General features: G+C 44.8%; 1 protein-coding gene across 1 annotated transcript in view; it reads left to right on the forward strand.

Moving 5' to 3' along the window:
- Window positions 1–16,923, forward strand: part of DSCAM (DS cell adhesion molecule) — an 821,125-nt gene extending 804,202 nt beyond the window's left edge. Inside the window, exon 33 of the mRNA XM_025379322.1 lies at window positions 15,954–16,923. Within this exon, the coding sequence (XP_025235107.1) occupies window positions 15,954–16,306 (353 nt within the window). The 3' untranslated portion in view covers window positions 16,307–16,923. The remainder of the gene's footprint in view (window positions 1–15,953) is intronic.
- The last annotated feature ends 213 nt before the right edge of the window (window positions 16,924–17,136 follow it).

A 17,136-nucleotide genomic window follows, 5' to 3' on the forward strand; every position in this document is an offset into this window, starting at 1 on the left:
ATCCAACATTTGGCAGCCAATTGTAGTTCTCATCTGAAGAACCACTTTTTCTTTTTCACCCTGAAATAGCTGCCTGTAGACTTTCCTTCACAGACTTATCTAGCCACTCTTATGGAATCCAGTTTTATTTCCCATTTTACCCATTTTCTACACCACTGTTCTGATTCCATTTCAAAAATGTATCTTCACTTTTGAATGACTGCAGTTCCCTTGGGTTTTATGGGATAAGGCCTAGCTGAAATAAGCTTTAGAGATGCATAAAAATATATAAAATAAGAATTGTTTATCCAACAAATAATCTTCCATACCAGCTCAAGATTCTTGCCAGCATCCAATAAAGAATGATGGCTTCATTTATTTTCATTCTGTCTACCTCCTCAGGGGAAAAGACGAGCTGTTATTTGTGGGTGTTTTTATTTCAACTTTTTTTTTTTTTTTTTTTTTGGTATTGTTGGCATTTATTTGCAAGGCAAATGGAGAAAAATGCAGGATAAATGTCATGGCTTTCTGCAGCTGTTCAGCCTGAATGTGAGGAGGACCAGAGAGAAGACCGATGAGCCTGTGAGCATATTGGATAGGCGTTCTCAGCTTCAGTTCCTGCATCTGTAAAATGGGAGTGGCATTGGTGACTATGTACTGGGCTTCTGTTAGATGCACGTAGCATAACACAGGTGAAGAGGTCAGCAGAGGAGGCGCTCAGCCATATCAGCTGTTGTTTCTGGCGCTGTCTGGTGGCTGTGGTTGTTAGAATCCCCATGGTGACTCCAGTTGTACTGCTGGCCGCCTCTTTCTTCTTGCTTTTATTTTTCTCCAGTGACCACTGAAGTCCTAGCAGGCACCCACCTCAATTGTGTGTCACCCAGTTAAGTACTTTATGCTTCCACCTGAGATAACATGCCATCATTTTCCCTTTGTGTGTGATTCAGGGCACAGACTGAGCTTCTAGGTTAAAAGACTGTCCTATTTGTGCAGGCGTTTACATAATTAGAGGGTTGAAGCTTCTTTTTGATGACATGCTGTTCATATTGTTAGATTGTCTCTTAAAAATTTGACCTTTCCTCATGACATTGTTGCCTGGATCCATTAGAGCAATGGAAGATCATAGCTAAGTTACTATTGTCTTAATATACTTTTCAGAGTAACATGATTTTATAAATATAGGTTTGAATAATCTCTTAAATCAATGCAAGTTCAAATGTCCACAAACTTTGTTTTATCTACCCTAGATGACTGCATTATTATTGAACATCTGATATGCTTTAGAAAATATTTCAGCCTTTGGAAGCCTTTCCATTGCTCCTTTATAATTCAACTAAATTCAACATTGGGCACAAAATACAAGGTTCCTATGTACTTTTCTGCTAACTGGAGGCTGTGATACAATTAGCAGCTCCTTGAGTTGTGCTTTTAAATCACATTCTTTTCCTATGTGCCCTCTTCACGCTAGATGATATCAGTCAGATCTGTTTCCATTTATAGTCTTCCAAATCTCTTGATATATTTCTCCTCACCTTTAGAGCTTCTTTTTTGATGGTCCTTTTTGTTCTCTTTCCCTTTTTATTTTTTCTGTCTTCGGTACAAATAGTTATGATCCCCAAACTTTTAAATTCTCTGCAAATTGGGATCAAGTTACATGAATTTGAGCAGATTGTGGCTTCAGAAAAATAGGAAACATGTCTGAATTATCTTCATACTTCCTTCTCAAGGTCTAGCAGATACCTGATAGGCAAGTAGTTATCATGCAAGAAATATTTATAAATGGATTAATACTATTGAATATCCAATAGTATTAATTCATTTTTAAAACTATATATATATATGGATCTCCAGTGTGTGTGTGTATAATATACACATATATGGCACTGTGTCTGGTACATAGTAGGTGCTTCATAAACATTATTGTATGAATGAATATATTATGGTTGTGACAACAAAACCAATTGGTGAAAATGAAAATATTTCAATTACTGGAAATAGTCAAATACAAAAGGACATTTAAATCTACTCCAACTTTCAGCACCTTTAATCAAAGTGACTTATTTTCTGTTCTTGCCCTTAGTAAATAAAAAAGACATCTCTTCAACAGATAAAGGGGTGCTCTCCCATGAAGTGAGGATAGCTATCCACAAAGGAGGCAGCATTATCTAGCTATAATTTTACTGATACCTGAATTTTGAATTTGCCTGTACAATTACAAGTCCTAAAAATGCAGCAAATTATTGTCTTCTTCCATAAGGGATGACTATTCCCATCTCTACAAACAGAAAACAAAATTCTATTCCTCTGAGAAATACTGCAAAGTTTAACATCTTTTTTTCCTCTGGGTCAAGGTGGCTTCCAATTCTTTGATTACAGTACCCATTCTTGGTTTCAGGTAGCATTTTGAGCCTGTTGCAAACATTCCTGGATTACTGTTGCTGCTTCTTTATTCATGATGTTTATCCTATGCCATCAAGAGAAGCCATTGCATGAAGCTACTTAATTCAATTTCAAGTTTCAGACGTGCACCCTACCACAGCCTGCCCCACTAGCGGTAGGGAAAGCATCAACCCCTTGGGATCTCTGTGCTCATGCCCTCTGGGCCCCAGACACAACATTATGAGTTTCAGCCCCTTCCTTGGGGAATGCATTTGAGTTTTGTTTTGTTTAGTGGGAAAGGGCCACTGCCTGGTGCCAACTTGTTAATTCACTGAATGACAGTAATTCGAAACAATTACTGGATTTTAATTTTAGGATCCATTCATCTTGCATCACTCTCTCCTGAGGGTGTGAGGGTGGAGAGTAAGAGATGGGGCCCAGGGCATGCATTGAGGCCAGGAGCTCCTGGAGGAGCCCTTACCTGAAGAAAGAGCCTACCTCTGCACAGGTCAGCACTATTCTGACCAAGGCTGGCCACCTTATTCTCAGTTGTCATTTTGACCATGCTGTTTTCCCTCTCTGAAGTCTGTGTATCTCTCTTGTTGGCTCTTAAATCAAAACAAGGTACCAGCAATCCAATCTTCAGAGCTAAATAACCCCCACTCCCAGCTTCGCTTACCTACATCTCCCTCACTGCCTGAGGACTTGGCTCAGGCAGCTGGGGTGCCAAGCCTCGGCACCGGCATCTTCCTCCTGTTTTGCACATCACTAAAACTCAATTTTGAAATGTTTATCATAAATATTATAGTAAAGGTCTCCTTTCAAATGAAAATCTCTTTGATGCCTACACGTGTGTGCATGGGCACACACAGGCATGCACACATACACATTCACACACAAGCACAGATGCGTAGGTACTTGTGCACATACATGCACATATGCATGGACACACATATATGTTCACACACATGCACATGTATGTGGGCACATAAGCACATGCTCGTATGCATGGATACACACACACACATATTCTCACTGCACTGCTCTGGGTTTTCTAGAGGAAGGCTTGCTCCCTCCCTTTCAGCCTCCCTGCTTCCCTGTGTTTCTTTGCCATGCATGTGTTGAGTGGACACTAAATGACTGATCCTGTTTCGGGAACTGAGGATGCAGTGATAGACAAGACCCACAGAGATCCACATTGAAGAAGCTTCTGTTTCTGGAAGGGAGACGGACACTGATCAAGTAAACAAATAGTATCGTTCCCGACCATGGTGAGTGCTGGGCAGAGACACAAATCCAGGAAGGGGATAAAACGTGGGAGAGGAGTATTTTGGAAAGAATGGCCCAGAAAGGCCTCTGAGGCAATGAGATGTAAATGATGGGATGGAAAGAGCCCTGCAAAGATCCTTCTGGTGGTCCAGAGAGCTGAGCAAAGATAAAGGCCAGGAGAAAGGAATGAGCTTAGTGTACACAACAGGGATCAAGAGTTCCCTGTGAACTGCCAAACATACATGACCTTTCAAACACTCCCATAGAATTTTAGGTTAAAAGAACCCTGGGGCCATCCAACAAAGCCTCCACATACTGCTGTTCACGCCCACTCTATGTCGACCTAAATATTGGCATGTGCTAATCCTGATTTCTGCTGGAAAACCAGGTCTCTCTGAGGAGTATTTGCAATTTTAGCTTCTTAAGGGCTCTTATAGAATTTCAGTGTCTTCTTAATAGCTCCCCCTCAGACTCAGAAGGTAACAGTAGCACCTGCTCTGAGGGGTTCCCAAGCTTAGAACTCTAAGCCCACTGCCTGAAATAAAAGCTTAGCACATATGTCCATTGGGTCTTTTGTAGCCAGCACCCCGCACCCAGCCTCCTGCCACTGTGTTCAAGAGGCCGTCCCCTGTACCTCTGATCTTGTCCGGTGGTCTGGCTGGTTCATTGTATTTGCTGCGGGTGCTGGGCTGGTGTCTGTGTCCTCTTGTTCCAGAATATGCATTCGCTGTGTTCTGATTGCCTTTTCTCTGACTTCTGAGCCCCTTAAAAGCCTCACTGTTTTTCTTGGGTAGCTTATTGGGGTTCAGTTCTAATCCTGGGCTGCGCCAGTTCCTCGAGAGGTAGAAAGTGATGGGGGAGGAGTGTACCTGAGAGAACAGTGATGTGGGGGTAGAGGCCTCGTTGTCCCTGCTGAGTGACCAGAAGGAAGCTCCCAGATTCCAGCGCTGCAGACAACAAGAGAGAAGGCTGCCCAGGCTAACTGAACATTCATGGCATCTCAGACCCAGTTAAAACACAAATATGCGACACTCGTGTATTGGACACCTACTGATTGACTATCTCCTGAGTAAAAAGACACTGGGTATTACCCTAAGGCATAAAAGGGTTAATATCTTAAATTAACACTCCTCACAGTCTCATTCATTTATCAGAATAGTGTGTATCAAAGACTGCAGGCAATGGGTTCTGAAGACATGAGACAGGCAAATCTTGAGAAGGTCAAAAAGTAATACAGAGCCCAGCTCATAGAAGATGGTCAGTCGCCACCTATACACACACACACACACATACACACACACAAACACACACAGCCCAGTGAGGCCTCGTGAGAAGCTAAAGCCCCATGAAGGCCCAGGGGCATACAGAAAGGTAAGAAGAAGACAGCAAAGACCATTGTTTTCCAGTGTGGCCTCCTGTACACTCTGCTGGCACCAAGGCCTAAGGCATCCTGTATCCCAAACCAGAAAGGGGAAACAAGCCATCAACTCCAGTAAGAGTCAACCTTCTCCTGTTTAACCTCCTTCCATGGCTTTCTGCTGCTCTCATGGCATCTGAGGGGTCAGCCGTGTCTTCCTTGCCTTGACCCCTGGTCTCTAGCCTCCAACCTTGACCCCTAGTCTCTAGCCTCCAACCTTGACCCCTGGTCTCCAGCATCCAACCTTGACCCCTGGTCTCCAGCCTCCATCCTTGATCCCTGGTCTCCAGCCTTCAACCTTGACTCCTGGTCTCCAGCCTCCAACCTTGACCCCTGGTCTCCAGCCTTCAACCTTGACCCCTATTCTCCAGCCTTCAACTTTCTGGCCTCCTACAACTCCACAAATATACATTCACTCTGTCTGGAATTCTCTCATTTCCAGCCTAACTCAGCTCCTTCTGTGGGATGATTGAAGATGCACGTTGTTGTAGAAACAGCTCTGTTAGCTTCATGGCAGAACAAGGGCAAGCTCCCAGCCGGGGTTCTGCGTCAGGTGGTCCCCAATGTGTGGTTCTTCGTGGCTCTCATGTGGGAACTGTATCCATCTTTGGATCTCATGAAGCGTTCCACAGTGGGTGCTCCAAAACCATTGCTAAGTTCTGCGCTTGCCTAAAGGATAGGGAAGATTTTCCAATCCCACTTTTATTCAGAGCTACTTTATTTGAGAACAATCATGAGCCTCAACAAAGTCAAAGCCCTACTTTTATACCTCAGTGTAGCTTTTAAAGTTCACCAGCAAGCAGAAGGATTACAATATCGATGAGCTCTTAAAAATTGCATGAGGGCCCCCTGAGTACAAGCCAAGAATTGTAATCGAATCCCTGTACATGGGCCTCTGATATCAGTCTCACATTATTTATTTAGGGTTTTTCCTGGTTGCCATTTGGGAGTGAAGATTCATTTACCAAGAGAGATTATTTTACTAGTTTTCATTACCATGCTGCAACATTAATATTAAACTCAAAAAGTGTTAGATCTCTTCTGCCTCTGGTATGGGTGGACTCTATGCTCCCCTTTGGGAACCAGCTCTTTGACACTGTAGTGTTGTTGCAAGTCTGGTCTCTGTGTTTTTTATTGAAATTGCTCGAACTCAAGGAAATCATCCTTTGCTTCTTACTTTTGCATCAATATCCAGCTCTATCCAGGCAGACCTCAAACCTTGTTAGAAATTGATGAAAGTTCCTTTTTATGTGTCCCCAGAGGAGACTGAAGCCCCAAAAACTGTGATTCACCTTCATTCCCACAAATTTGGGAAAGCATCTGCATGTTCACAGCCTCCAACTAACAAAGCGTTGCAGAGGAGGAGGAAGAAGGCTACCGCAAAGCGCCTTGGAATATCTGGCCCCCAGAAATGCATTTCATTTGTTCCATCCTTATCCATACAGTCCCGGTACAGATGTATATAACCAGTTTTCAGAGGTGAGATAGCTCAGAGCACAAGAAGGGCTCTTTTAGGCTTCAAGATGCCTTTAGAAACTAGTGTGCCTCATTCATTTGACTAAAGGCGAGAGCACTGAGGCTCAAAAGGGTCACAAAACTACCTGGAGGCAGAAACAGAGGCAGAGACAGGATTTCAACACCAAGCCCTGCAGTCTGTAACTACTGTTCTTTCCACTGGACCAGCTCCCACCTCAGCGGGTGCCATTGGAGAAAGACCTGGGGATTTTGCCTTCTGATTACAGTCCCATTGGACCATCTCTTGTTTTCTTCCATGAAGAACTGAGGTCGTCACTCTTGTGGACTAGTATTCTGAGGCTGAGGGGTACAACTGCTTATCCTGGTTGAATTCAATGCTTTATAAGTAGAATTAAAGTGAAATAAGGAACACTTGGCATTATGAATTCTCATCATCTAAAGCAGAGTTTCTCAACAGCAGCACCGTTAGTATTTGAAGCCAGATCATTCTTCGTGGCAGGGGCCGTCCTGAGCATTGTAGGATGTTGAGCAGCACCCCTGGCCTCTGACCAATAGGTACCAATAGTGGCACCCTCCCCTGCATTGTGACAATCAAAATGTCTCCAGACTTTGCCACATGTCCCCTGGGAACAAAACCACCCTCAGTGGAGAGCCTCTGATCTAGTGTTCAGATATTTTCCCCTAGTGTGGTGCCTGCAAGATGGCAAGAGCCATTGTTTGATGATGGATTAATGGAATGCACATCCGTTATAGATTTTGTGAATCACTTCATTCTTGTTGTTTCAGTATTGATTTTGCCATCCTTCTTCCAAGAACTGAAATACATTCAAACTTTGCGTGTGTCCGAATAGATTGAGAAAGTTCAGGAAGTTTTGCTTTCCTGGGTTTCAACTAAAAGGAGGCAGGTTTAGTTCAGCAGTTTTCATGCAGTCAGGCCAACCATGGCTCTAGTGCACCATGAGTGCACTAGAGTGGAGGGGGACAAGCTCTGAGTGTGTATCTGATGATAGATGTGGGGCCTGAAATCTGTACATTTCAGAACCAAAGGCAACGTGGTGCTTGTGATACCTGTATGCAGAGTGGTTAGGGAAGGAAGGAGAAATCAATGCTGACTTATTTAATCAGGACTTTTGGAGACGTTAATGGCACTGAAGGTCCCCAGAGGGCAGCAACAGAAGGATGAGAAATGAAGCATGATGTCAAATAATAAAGCATTATGCTGCAATAATGGGTAAAGCGTCTCATCCTCAAGGCGGAAGTCAAAGCAGCTGCCTGGGCTCCCTCCAGAAAGGCAGTGATGAGTGCAGCCTGTGATCTGCACTGGGTTTTGGTGAGGCTGATGAGGAGAGAATGAGAAATGGGTGCCCCAGTGATGGATGGGCCAGTGGTCATTGTGTGGTACACACATCTTTAAAGCTGCACAAGGGCCGTTCATTGTGGATAATACACATTTATTCTCATAGCGCCCACCTTTCTGGTGCCCTCTTCCCCCACTACTCCTTACCACTGTCCCAGTTGGTTACCATGTTCCCTTTTTCCCTTCTCTATTTGTGACTCTGCCCTTAATTTTTATCTGTCTACGGATCTGTGTAGCTACATTTCTTTCTTTCTGCCTCCCTCTGTGTGTGTGTTTCCCTCTCTCTGATCTCTCTCTCTCTCTCTCTCTCTGTCTCTTCCCCCTCTCTCTCATCCATCCTCCCTCACACTCACCCAACCTCATTCATCTCAGCCTCCCCTGACCCTGATATATTCCTGCATCTCAGTCCCTCAGTTTCCCAGAGCCCTTCTCTGTGCTTGGCCATCTCCACCTGCTTCATCCCTCACCCTCAGTTAGAGTCTCTGACAGGAAGGGTATTGGCCTCAAGGCAGAGCACAGTGGGTTCGTGGTGTGCAAATCCACCATGACAGCCCAAAGAAGTCAGCAGGGAGGACCCTGTCCCAAAGGCCCAGGCAGGACTCTGTTAGCCTTTGTATTCATGCTGGGGTTAGGCAGGAGACACTAACTGGGTTTAGCTCACTGGGAAGGGGAAGGAACCGGCAGTGTGGGCAGGGAGGTGAGCAGGGGAGAAGGAGGGCATGGAAGTGAGTTCAAGCTCAGTCCCTCCTACTGTCAGACCATGAGCCGGGTCCTCCTGCCAGTGCTAGTCCTTTCCTTCTCCATGCCTCAACTTCCCCTTTCAGTATGCTGCTCTTCCAGTTGGATTCTCCCTCCCATATCTCTCTCCTCTCTATCTCTCTCTGTCTCTCTCTCTCTCTCTCTCTCTCTCTCTCTCACACACACACACACACACACACACACACACGCACCACACTTTTCTTGATGTTTATGCCCTGCTTGCTGTCTTTTTGCACTCAGCTATCTCTTTGTTCCTCCCCTGCTTCATGCTTTTACCCCTTTTCTATGCCTTTGATTTCATGGATGAAAGTTTTAGTACAAGGGAAATAAAAAAAGGAAAAGAAGGAAGGAAGTTAGTTTTCATGTTACCTGAGACTGGATAATTTATGAAGAAAAAGAGATTTAATGGACTTACAGTTCCATGTGGCTGGGGAAGCCTCACAATCAAGGTGGAAGGTGACAGGCACATCTTACATAGAGGCAGCAAGAGAGAAATGAGAGCCAAGTGAAAGGGAAAACCCCTTATAACCCATCAGACCTTATGAGACTCATTCAGTACCATGAGAACAGTATGGGGGAACCACTGCCGTGATTCAATTACTTCCCACTGGGTCCCTCCTGCAACACATGGGAATTATGGGAGCTACAATTCAAGAAGAGATTTGGGTGGAGACACGGCCAAACCATAGTAGAAGGAAAATAAAGAGTGGAGAGAATGAGAGAAAGAGAGAAAGAAAAAGGAAGGGAAAGAAGGAGGGAGAAGGGGAAGGGGGAAATGTGGAGAAAGGTAGAGGGAAGCAAAGCAGAGGAAGTGACGCCATAGAGTTTGGAAATCATTACCAAGAATATAAGTGAATTTTGTCATAGCTGGGTTTACTGAAACAAGTACTAAGACCGGGCATTTGCCTTTGCCAGTGTTTATGGCAATGATAGCTTTACACACAGAGATGCCGAGGGCATTTGCACCCAGTGGAGGTGAGTACCCATGGCATGGTGACCCAATATGGTGACCTTGGAGTTCAAAGCACAAAAGATCCTCAGACTTCTCCTGGATCCCTGCTACTTTTCACTGCATAGGAGAACTGGAGAGGGTCCTGACTGATAAGCTATGGGGCAAGTGAGCTGGAGAGTGCCAAACACACCCATGAAGGCCCTGCTCTCTGTGGAAACGGATTTCTTAATCCATGGAAGGTGTTCACATGCATTATCTAATTTACTTTTCACCATAGCCTTCTATGCTAGATTCTGCTATTACTCCCATTTTATGGATGAGGAAACTGAGCTCAGATCTAGACCTGTCAGATAAATGCAGGCAATGTTATCCTGGCCTCTACTCCTCATCACCACAATTAAAGCCAAGGGCTAGTTTCTCCCATGTGACACAGGCAGATGGCAGGGTGCTGGGGGCGGGGGATGCTGTGCCAATGTCCCCATGGTCAACACAGTCTCACACATCACGTGTCTCTTTCTGGATCAATAACTGTGTGAGTTGTCTTGGTATGTGTAGGCATCTGAAGCACATGGGAGGACTATTAGAGAGTCCACATCCTCAGAGGCTTTGTTGATGAGCACATGGGCTGGGGTTTTAATGGACATAAGTGCCTATAATAACAGAGCTTACCGCTGACTACTCTGATGCTCTCTTCTCTGTAAGTGCATGAATTATTGAGAGAACTCATTTGCAGCATGCACACAGTTGAAAGGGCTGCTGTGGGTGCTAATCAGAAAATACACATTTTTGAAGGGAGCTAATTAGAGAATCGCACAACTTCATAGAGTTTTACCTGAAAGACTGGATCAATCAGAGATATTGGATATTCAGAGATACCTGTCAGACCTGCAGTAAACAAACACATGTAGGCATTGCATGGAAGCACTGAGCTGTTTCCATTATGAAGGATTTTTACTTCTCACCTGTCCATTTCAGCGACTGGAGCCCTCTTGATCACTACATCTGAAGTGGGAGCCCCTGCAGGCCGGATGCAGATATTATGAGTCCTATCTTTTGATTTCAAACACGTTTCTTCCTTCCAATCTAAGACCCGAATGTTCTGCAGTCCAGCGGGGACCACGATGCTATTACTTTGTAGGGGTTTAATAAGCCCTGTGCATTCAGTGGGGAGTCACTAGAATAGAGATTTATCCCCAAATCTGTTGCAACACATTACAAATATGTGAAGTGTTCGTGATTGAGTCGGGTCTCAGAAACAGCATGAGGCATTCTTGACCTATATTTTTAAAGAACCCTGGAGGTAAATGTCTGTTGCATTTCCTCAAATATACGAACAACATGAGAAAAATAATATTTAATAAAAATAATTAAAAATAAATAAGAAAATTAACAATTTGTTTATCAGATTCTTAGGAATAAAGACATCACTTTCTGGAGATTGATTATATAAAACTACAAATTGCAAGATTGGTCAATTAAGATGTATTGATTCACATACAAAAGGATGTTCTCATTTCAAAAGAATTATTCAATTTATTTCTTAATGACAACTCTGTTAATGTTTTCATCACTTTTTTTTTTTTTGCAAATAATTAACACCTAGTTAGAGAAGACTGAAGAATAGCTACCATAAAGGAACATAAGTAATTTTCAATGCCATGAAGTTTCATAAAGTTTTAAAAAATCAAATTGTTTCATCTTTCAGGAACAAAGCTATTCTAGATGGCAAGATATTCCTGAACCCTCCACATTAGTGTCTATAATGGGTAGGCCTCATGCCATTATATTTTTATAAGCCAGAGTTCAGATGCATCAAGTTACCAAAATCCTTTTTACAAGAATGCCAAATTATGTAATTTCTTCCTATAAGAATGTTATGGACCAGGTGCAGTGGCTCACACCTGTAATCCCAGCACTTTAGGAGGCTGAGGCGGGCAGATCACCAGAGGTCAGGAATATGAGACCAGCCTGACCAACATGGAGAAACCCCATCTCTACTAAAAATACAAAAATTAGCCAGGTGTGGTGGTGCATGCCTGTAATCCCAGCTACTTGGGAGGCTGAGGGGGACAAATCGCTTGAACCGGGAGGTGGGAGGTGGAGGTTGCAGTGAACCAAGATTGCGCCATTGCACCCCAGCCTGGGCAACAAGAGCAAAACTCCATCTAAAAAAAAAAAAGAATGTTATGGCCCATTTATTGTCTAGGTATTTATTACTGAGCTTCCCTTGGATCCAGTTGATAGTAGGAAACGAACGTTGAATTAGAATTGCCTTTAATTTCAGCGAGCCCAATCCAGTGTCGCCGGGTCATTTAGTGAATTACATGCTGCCATTCCCAATGAAATCATATAATTACTCATCATCACCTAATAGAATAAAGACATCCTGAAAAAGCTAAATGGAATTTTGAATCATACATACCAAGGGGTGCAACAATGTAATAACACAAGGACAAAGAAATCATCTGGTGGATTTCCCAAAAATAAGGTCATTACTCCTGTTGTTGGGGGAAAAAGGTTTTCAGGAAGGGTAATAACATTTTGAAAATTTGTATGCTCATTTACATTGTATAAAATGCATTTTTACGGCTTGACTTGGCCATATTTATTTTTAGTTCTCTTATACTCTTTTTTTTTTTTTTTGAAATGGAGTTTTATCCCTGTTGCCCAGGCTAGAGTGCAGTGGTGCAGCAACCTCTGATGCCCGGGTTCAAACGATTCTCCTGCCTCAGCCTTCTGAGTAGCTGGGATTACGTGCGTGTACCACCACGTCCAGCTGATTTTTCTATTTTTAGTAGAGACAGGGTTTCACCATGTTGGCCTGGCTGGTCTCGAACACCTGACCTCAGGTGATCCATTGCCTCGGCCTCCCAAAGTGCTGAGATTACAGGCCAGTTCCCTTATACTCTTGAATAGTCCTTTCCTTCTGTTATGCTGGTTATTCTTTTTCTGTGGGTAAACTTGAAGTGTTTCCTAAGGTTCAGGCTTTAAGCACTATCTGAACACACATCACTTCCGTTGCCCCGCTAGCAGGGCAGCTGGCTAATGACAGCCCTCGCTTGGCTCAGGTGGTCTCAGATCCCCTCAGCCTGCACCTACAGGGCCTACAGGCCCAAAGGGGCTGGATGAGGAAGGCTCAATTAACTATTGTTAGCATACAGTAACCTAAGGAAAGCAGGGAATATTTTGAAGCAAAAGAAACGAGAATATTCAGTTACTTTAGATTCAGAAAATGAGCAATGAGTCATTCTAGTGCTACGTTTCTACGATAAAAATACCTACTAGATATCTTGTCTTGAATGTCCCCAGCTGCATCAAACTCAGCAGGTCTGAAACTAAACCTTTCATCTTTTGTCATCAAAGTACAATCTTTCCCCTATACACCCTTTCACAGTTAGTGGTTTCACTGTCCACAGAGTTTCCTGAGCTTAGAGCCTGGGAAGGAGTCGCCCCTAACCCCTTCCCCTCTCTCACCACTCCCACTTGTCATTGACTCTGAAGCCGCCTTCCTTGGGCCCCCTTTGTATCACAATTTAATTCCCTCTCTCACATCCCACAGCTTCTCCTGAGCTCAGACCATTATCATCTCTCTCTCCCTGCACATCCTTTTCCCTGGGCCCTCGCTCCAGGACCACATACCACCAGCCCATTCTCTAGCCAGAGTTTTGCACCTGGTATGACATGAGTTACAGGTGTGCCAAGACGGTGAGTCCTTCAGACCTCAAGGTGGCCAGAAGCAACTCCTTGGGCTCATCCCAGTGTTGCTGCACAAATACCCCTTGTCTGCCTATACCTCAAAAAGATAAAAGTGGAAAGCACTGGGCTGGAGAATACACACTGCCTATACCAAAACAGCAGAAACTCAGACGCAGCGTCAGTCCAGCTCAAGCCAGGCAGTGTTGGTGGCAAAGTGGACTTGGTGGCTGGGCCCTAATTGTGCTCATGCATTGCAAGGGGGTGATGGGATGTTTTAAAGCCTTGAAACAGGGCCCTGAAGATGGGAATGAGAAGGAGTCAAGGCCAGGTGGCTCATGCCTATAATCCCAGTGCTTTGAGAAGTTGAGGCAGGAGCATTGCTTGAGGCCAAGAGTTTGAGACCAGCCTAGGCAACAAAGAAAGACCTTGTGTCTCCAAAATATTTTTAAAATAATAATAATTATCCAGGCATGGCGATGTGTACCTGTAGCCCTAGCTATTCTGGAGGCTGAGGTGGAAGGGTTGCTTGAGCCCAGCAGTTTGAGGCTGCAGTGAGCCATGAATGCACCACTGCACTCCAGTCTGGGCAACAGAGCAAGACTTTATCTCTTGTTTTTTTTAAAAAAAATAAGGAGTCAAGAGAGATTTTGCCAGTAGAATTAACCTGGAGAGAAAGGTGTCAGTGTCGCCTCTGAGGTTTCAAGGATGGAAGGATGGTGATAATGTTACACAAGATAGAGCACACGGGAGAAGAGCAGCATTTGGGATTGGGAGGGGATGGAGTTGGCCTTCATTAACTGAATTGGTAGACTGTGTTATTCAGAATTCCAGACGGACACTCGTGTGGAAATGCCTAGCAAAGCACCTGAAAGTCACATTTAGGGCTCAGGAGAAAGAGCAAAATGGAAAAGATAGATGGGAAAGCTATTTATAAAGAGATGAGGAAAGCAGCCAAGCCTTTCAAGAGAGGGCTGAGAGCAGGCCACTGGGAATACTCTGTAACATTTAGAGGAAAGACAGAGAAAAGGATCCAGTCAAGGAAAGTGAGAAGGGATGGCCAGAGATGTAGGCAGAGATCTGAAAGACCACAGTGCCCTGGCAGCTGAGAAGGCCAGCAATAAAAATATCAACAGCATCAAATGCTATAGTAATGCAGGTAGGAAGAGGACCAAGAGGAAACCAGAGAATTTGGCAATGAGAGGTCAGAGTTGACCTTTCAGTAGTTGATGGTGAAAGAAGCTGTGGCAGTTCAGGTTTTCTGAGAAGCACCTATGAAGACAGATTAGACAGGCAAGGAATTTATTGGGGAAATTCTTGTGAAGAACGAAGCAAGAGGAAGCAGGAGGTGGCAAGGAGAGTCCAGGGACCATAACAGAGGTCTGACACCTGTGAGAGGAGAAAGGGAAGGAGGGATTGGTTGGAGGCACCTCAGGCTGCAGTGCACCTCTGAGAAGGCTGCAGTGAGGCTGATGGGGCATCCCTGAGCAAAGGATGCCTGTTAGGGAGATCCCGCACTGGGCGGGGACGGCCATGAGGAAAGCCCTGTCATGCTTGTCATTGGCTTGCAGCATCCCAGAGAACTGGTACCTCCCTGCCTGCAGCAGATGCTCTTGGTTTTTTTGTTTTGGTTTGGGGTTTTTTTGTTTGGTTTGTTTTTGTTTTGTTTTGTTTTTGAGTCTTGCTCTGTCACCCAGGCTGGAGTGCAGTGGCATACTCTTGGCTCACTGCAACCTCCTCATTCTGGGTTCAAGCAATTCTCCTGCCTCAGCCTCCCCGGTAGCTGGAACTACAGGCGCCCACCACCATGCCTGGCTAGTTTTTGTGTTTTTTAGTAGAGACGGGGTTTCGCCGCATTGGCCTGGCTGGTCTTGAACTCCTGACCTCAGGTCATCCTCCCACCACAGCCTCCCAAAGTTCTGGGATTACAGGCATGAGCCACCATGCCCAGCCAGCAGATGCTCTTGAAGGAGACCTGAGGTTATGTTTACATGGCACCACAGAAGCCAGAGTGACCTTGAGCAGGAAATAGAAATGCTAGAACTCTGGTCTAAGCTGCTGTCATCTCTATACACAGCATGGCTGAAACAGAAGAGCCACGCAGAGGTTAGCAGGTAGGCAGGGCCTGGTAAGGAGGCCATAAGCTGTGGCACTTTCACCCAAAGCCATCATAAAGACCCATAACTAAGTGGCTGGCCAAGGTCACAAGGTTTCATAGAATTGCCAAGACGAGAGCCAGCTGTCCATCATTCTTCCCTTCACATCCCTGGTCTCTCCTCCAACCCTGTGCTCTCCCCGCACTTCCAATCACATGCGGGATTTGGTCTATCACCGTTGGTAACCAGTGGACGCTGTTGCCTTTGATGTATGTTTTTCTTTCAACGATGGTGTTTTGAAGGATTCTGTTACCTCCATTCCTCCATTTCTGTACAAGTAAGTTAATACAAGTAAGTACTGTCAGAAAATTACCTCCTCCCGTGCCCAGCGAAGAGGTAGGAGGACGATTCCACCTGTCTTTGTGGTGAGCGCTGATGGAGGATCTTGAGAAAAGCACCTGTGTGCAGCGACATTCTCGTCTCTAAAACCCGCATGGCCACCCACATGCACACAGGGTATTCTGCCGGTGTTTACCAAATGAAGACACCAACTAACTACCCTGTCTTTCCTTCTAGGTGACCTCATACATTTGCCTCCATACCTTAGAATGGACTTTTTGTTAAACCGAGGTGGTCCAGGCACCAGCAGGGACCTGAGCTTAGGACAAGCATGCTTGGAACCTCAGAAAAGCCGGACCCTGAAGCGCCCCACGGTCCTGGAGCCCATCCCGATGGAAGCCGCCTCCTCCGCCTCCTCCACGAGAGAAGGACAGTCGTGGCAGCCGGGGGCCGTGGCCACATTACCTCAGCGGGAGGGGGCAGAGCTGGGACAGGCAGCTAAAATGAGCAGCTCCCAAGAATCACTGCTCGACTCCCGGGGCCATTTGAAAGGCAACAATCCCTACGCAAAATCTTACACCCTGGTATAACAGACAGCATGACTGGACAGCGGTTGTAAATACAATTCAAACAATTCAATCAAAGCTACCTTTTTTTTACGGAATTCCAATATTTATAATTAAAGAAAATTGCCAAAATATATTAAAAAAAAAAAGAGAGAAAATACTGAAACCACAGACAGTGCAAAGACGCTCCTGCTTTTCTTCTGTCTGAGTGTGAGCTCCATCCGCCTGGGCATCTGATTTTTTGGGAAAGAAGTCCAGTTTTATGATCTTCACAGGCTATTGCATTTTTACTGATTTTCTACAAAAGTGCATGGGGGGATTAATTAAACCTTCTGACTGGAAGTTCTATCACACAAGAGGCAAGAAAGAAAACAGGGTGGGGGGGAAATTAGCCTATTTGTGATTTTAAAAGGAACACCGATTTGCGGGCAGGGGAAAACTTCAGTCACGTTTGCACACCTTTCTTTCCCATTAGAAACCGGGTTCTCAATTTGGTCTTCTTTTGTTAATTAGGATGAGTGCCGTCAGTGAAGGGGTGGGGGGGAATCAATTTGATTTTCTTTTTTGTTTCTTTTTTAATTTAATGAGACACTCTTTGCATTTTGTCTAAGCGAAATAAAAAAGAAAAGGTTGTCTGCCTTTATTTCCATGTCTGCTTCTCTCGCCTTCTACCAAGGGCCTGGTCCTCCTTCCCATTGGTACTTCTGTTTGGAAACACCAGGCCTGAACCCAGAGCTCAATTCAATAAACCAGAGTCCATAGTAACACCCTGAACTCCTCAGGAATCTCCAGGAAGCACAAAGAAGGTGCAGCTCCTGCTCTCAAGCTGGAGAGGACAAAATGCAGGCTGGTCT

Source organism: Theropithecus gelada, chromosome 3 (genome assembly GCF_003255815.1).
Source record: "Theropithecus gelada isolate Dixy chromosome 3, Tgel_1.0, whole genome shotgun sequence".
Classification (NCBI taxonomy): Eukaryota; Metazoa; Chordata; class Mammalia; order Primates; family Cercopithecidae; genus Theropithecus; species Theropithecus gelada.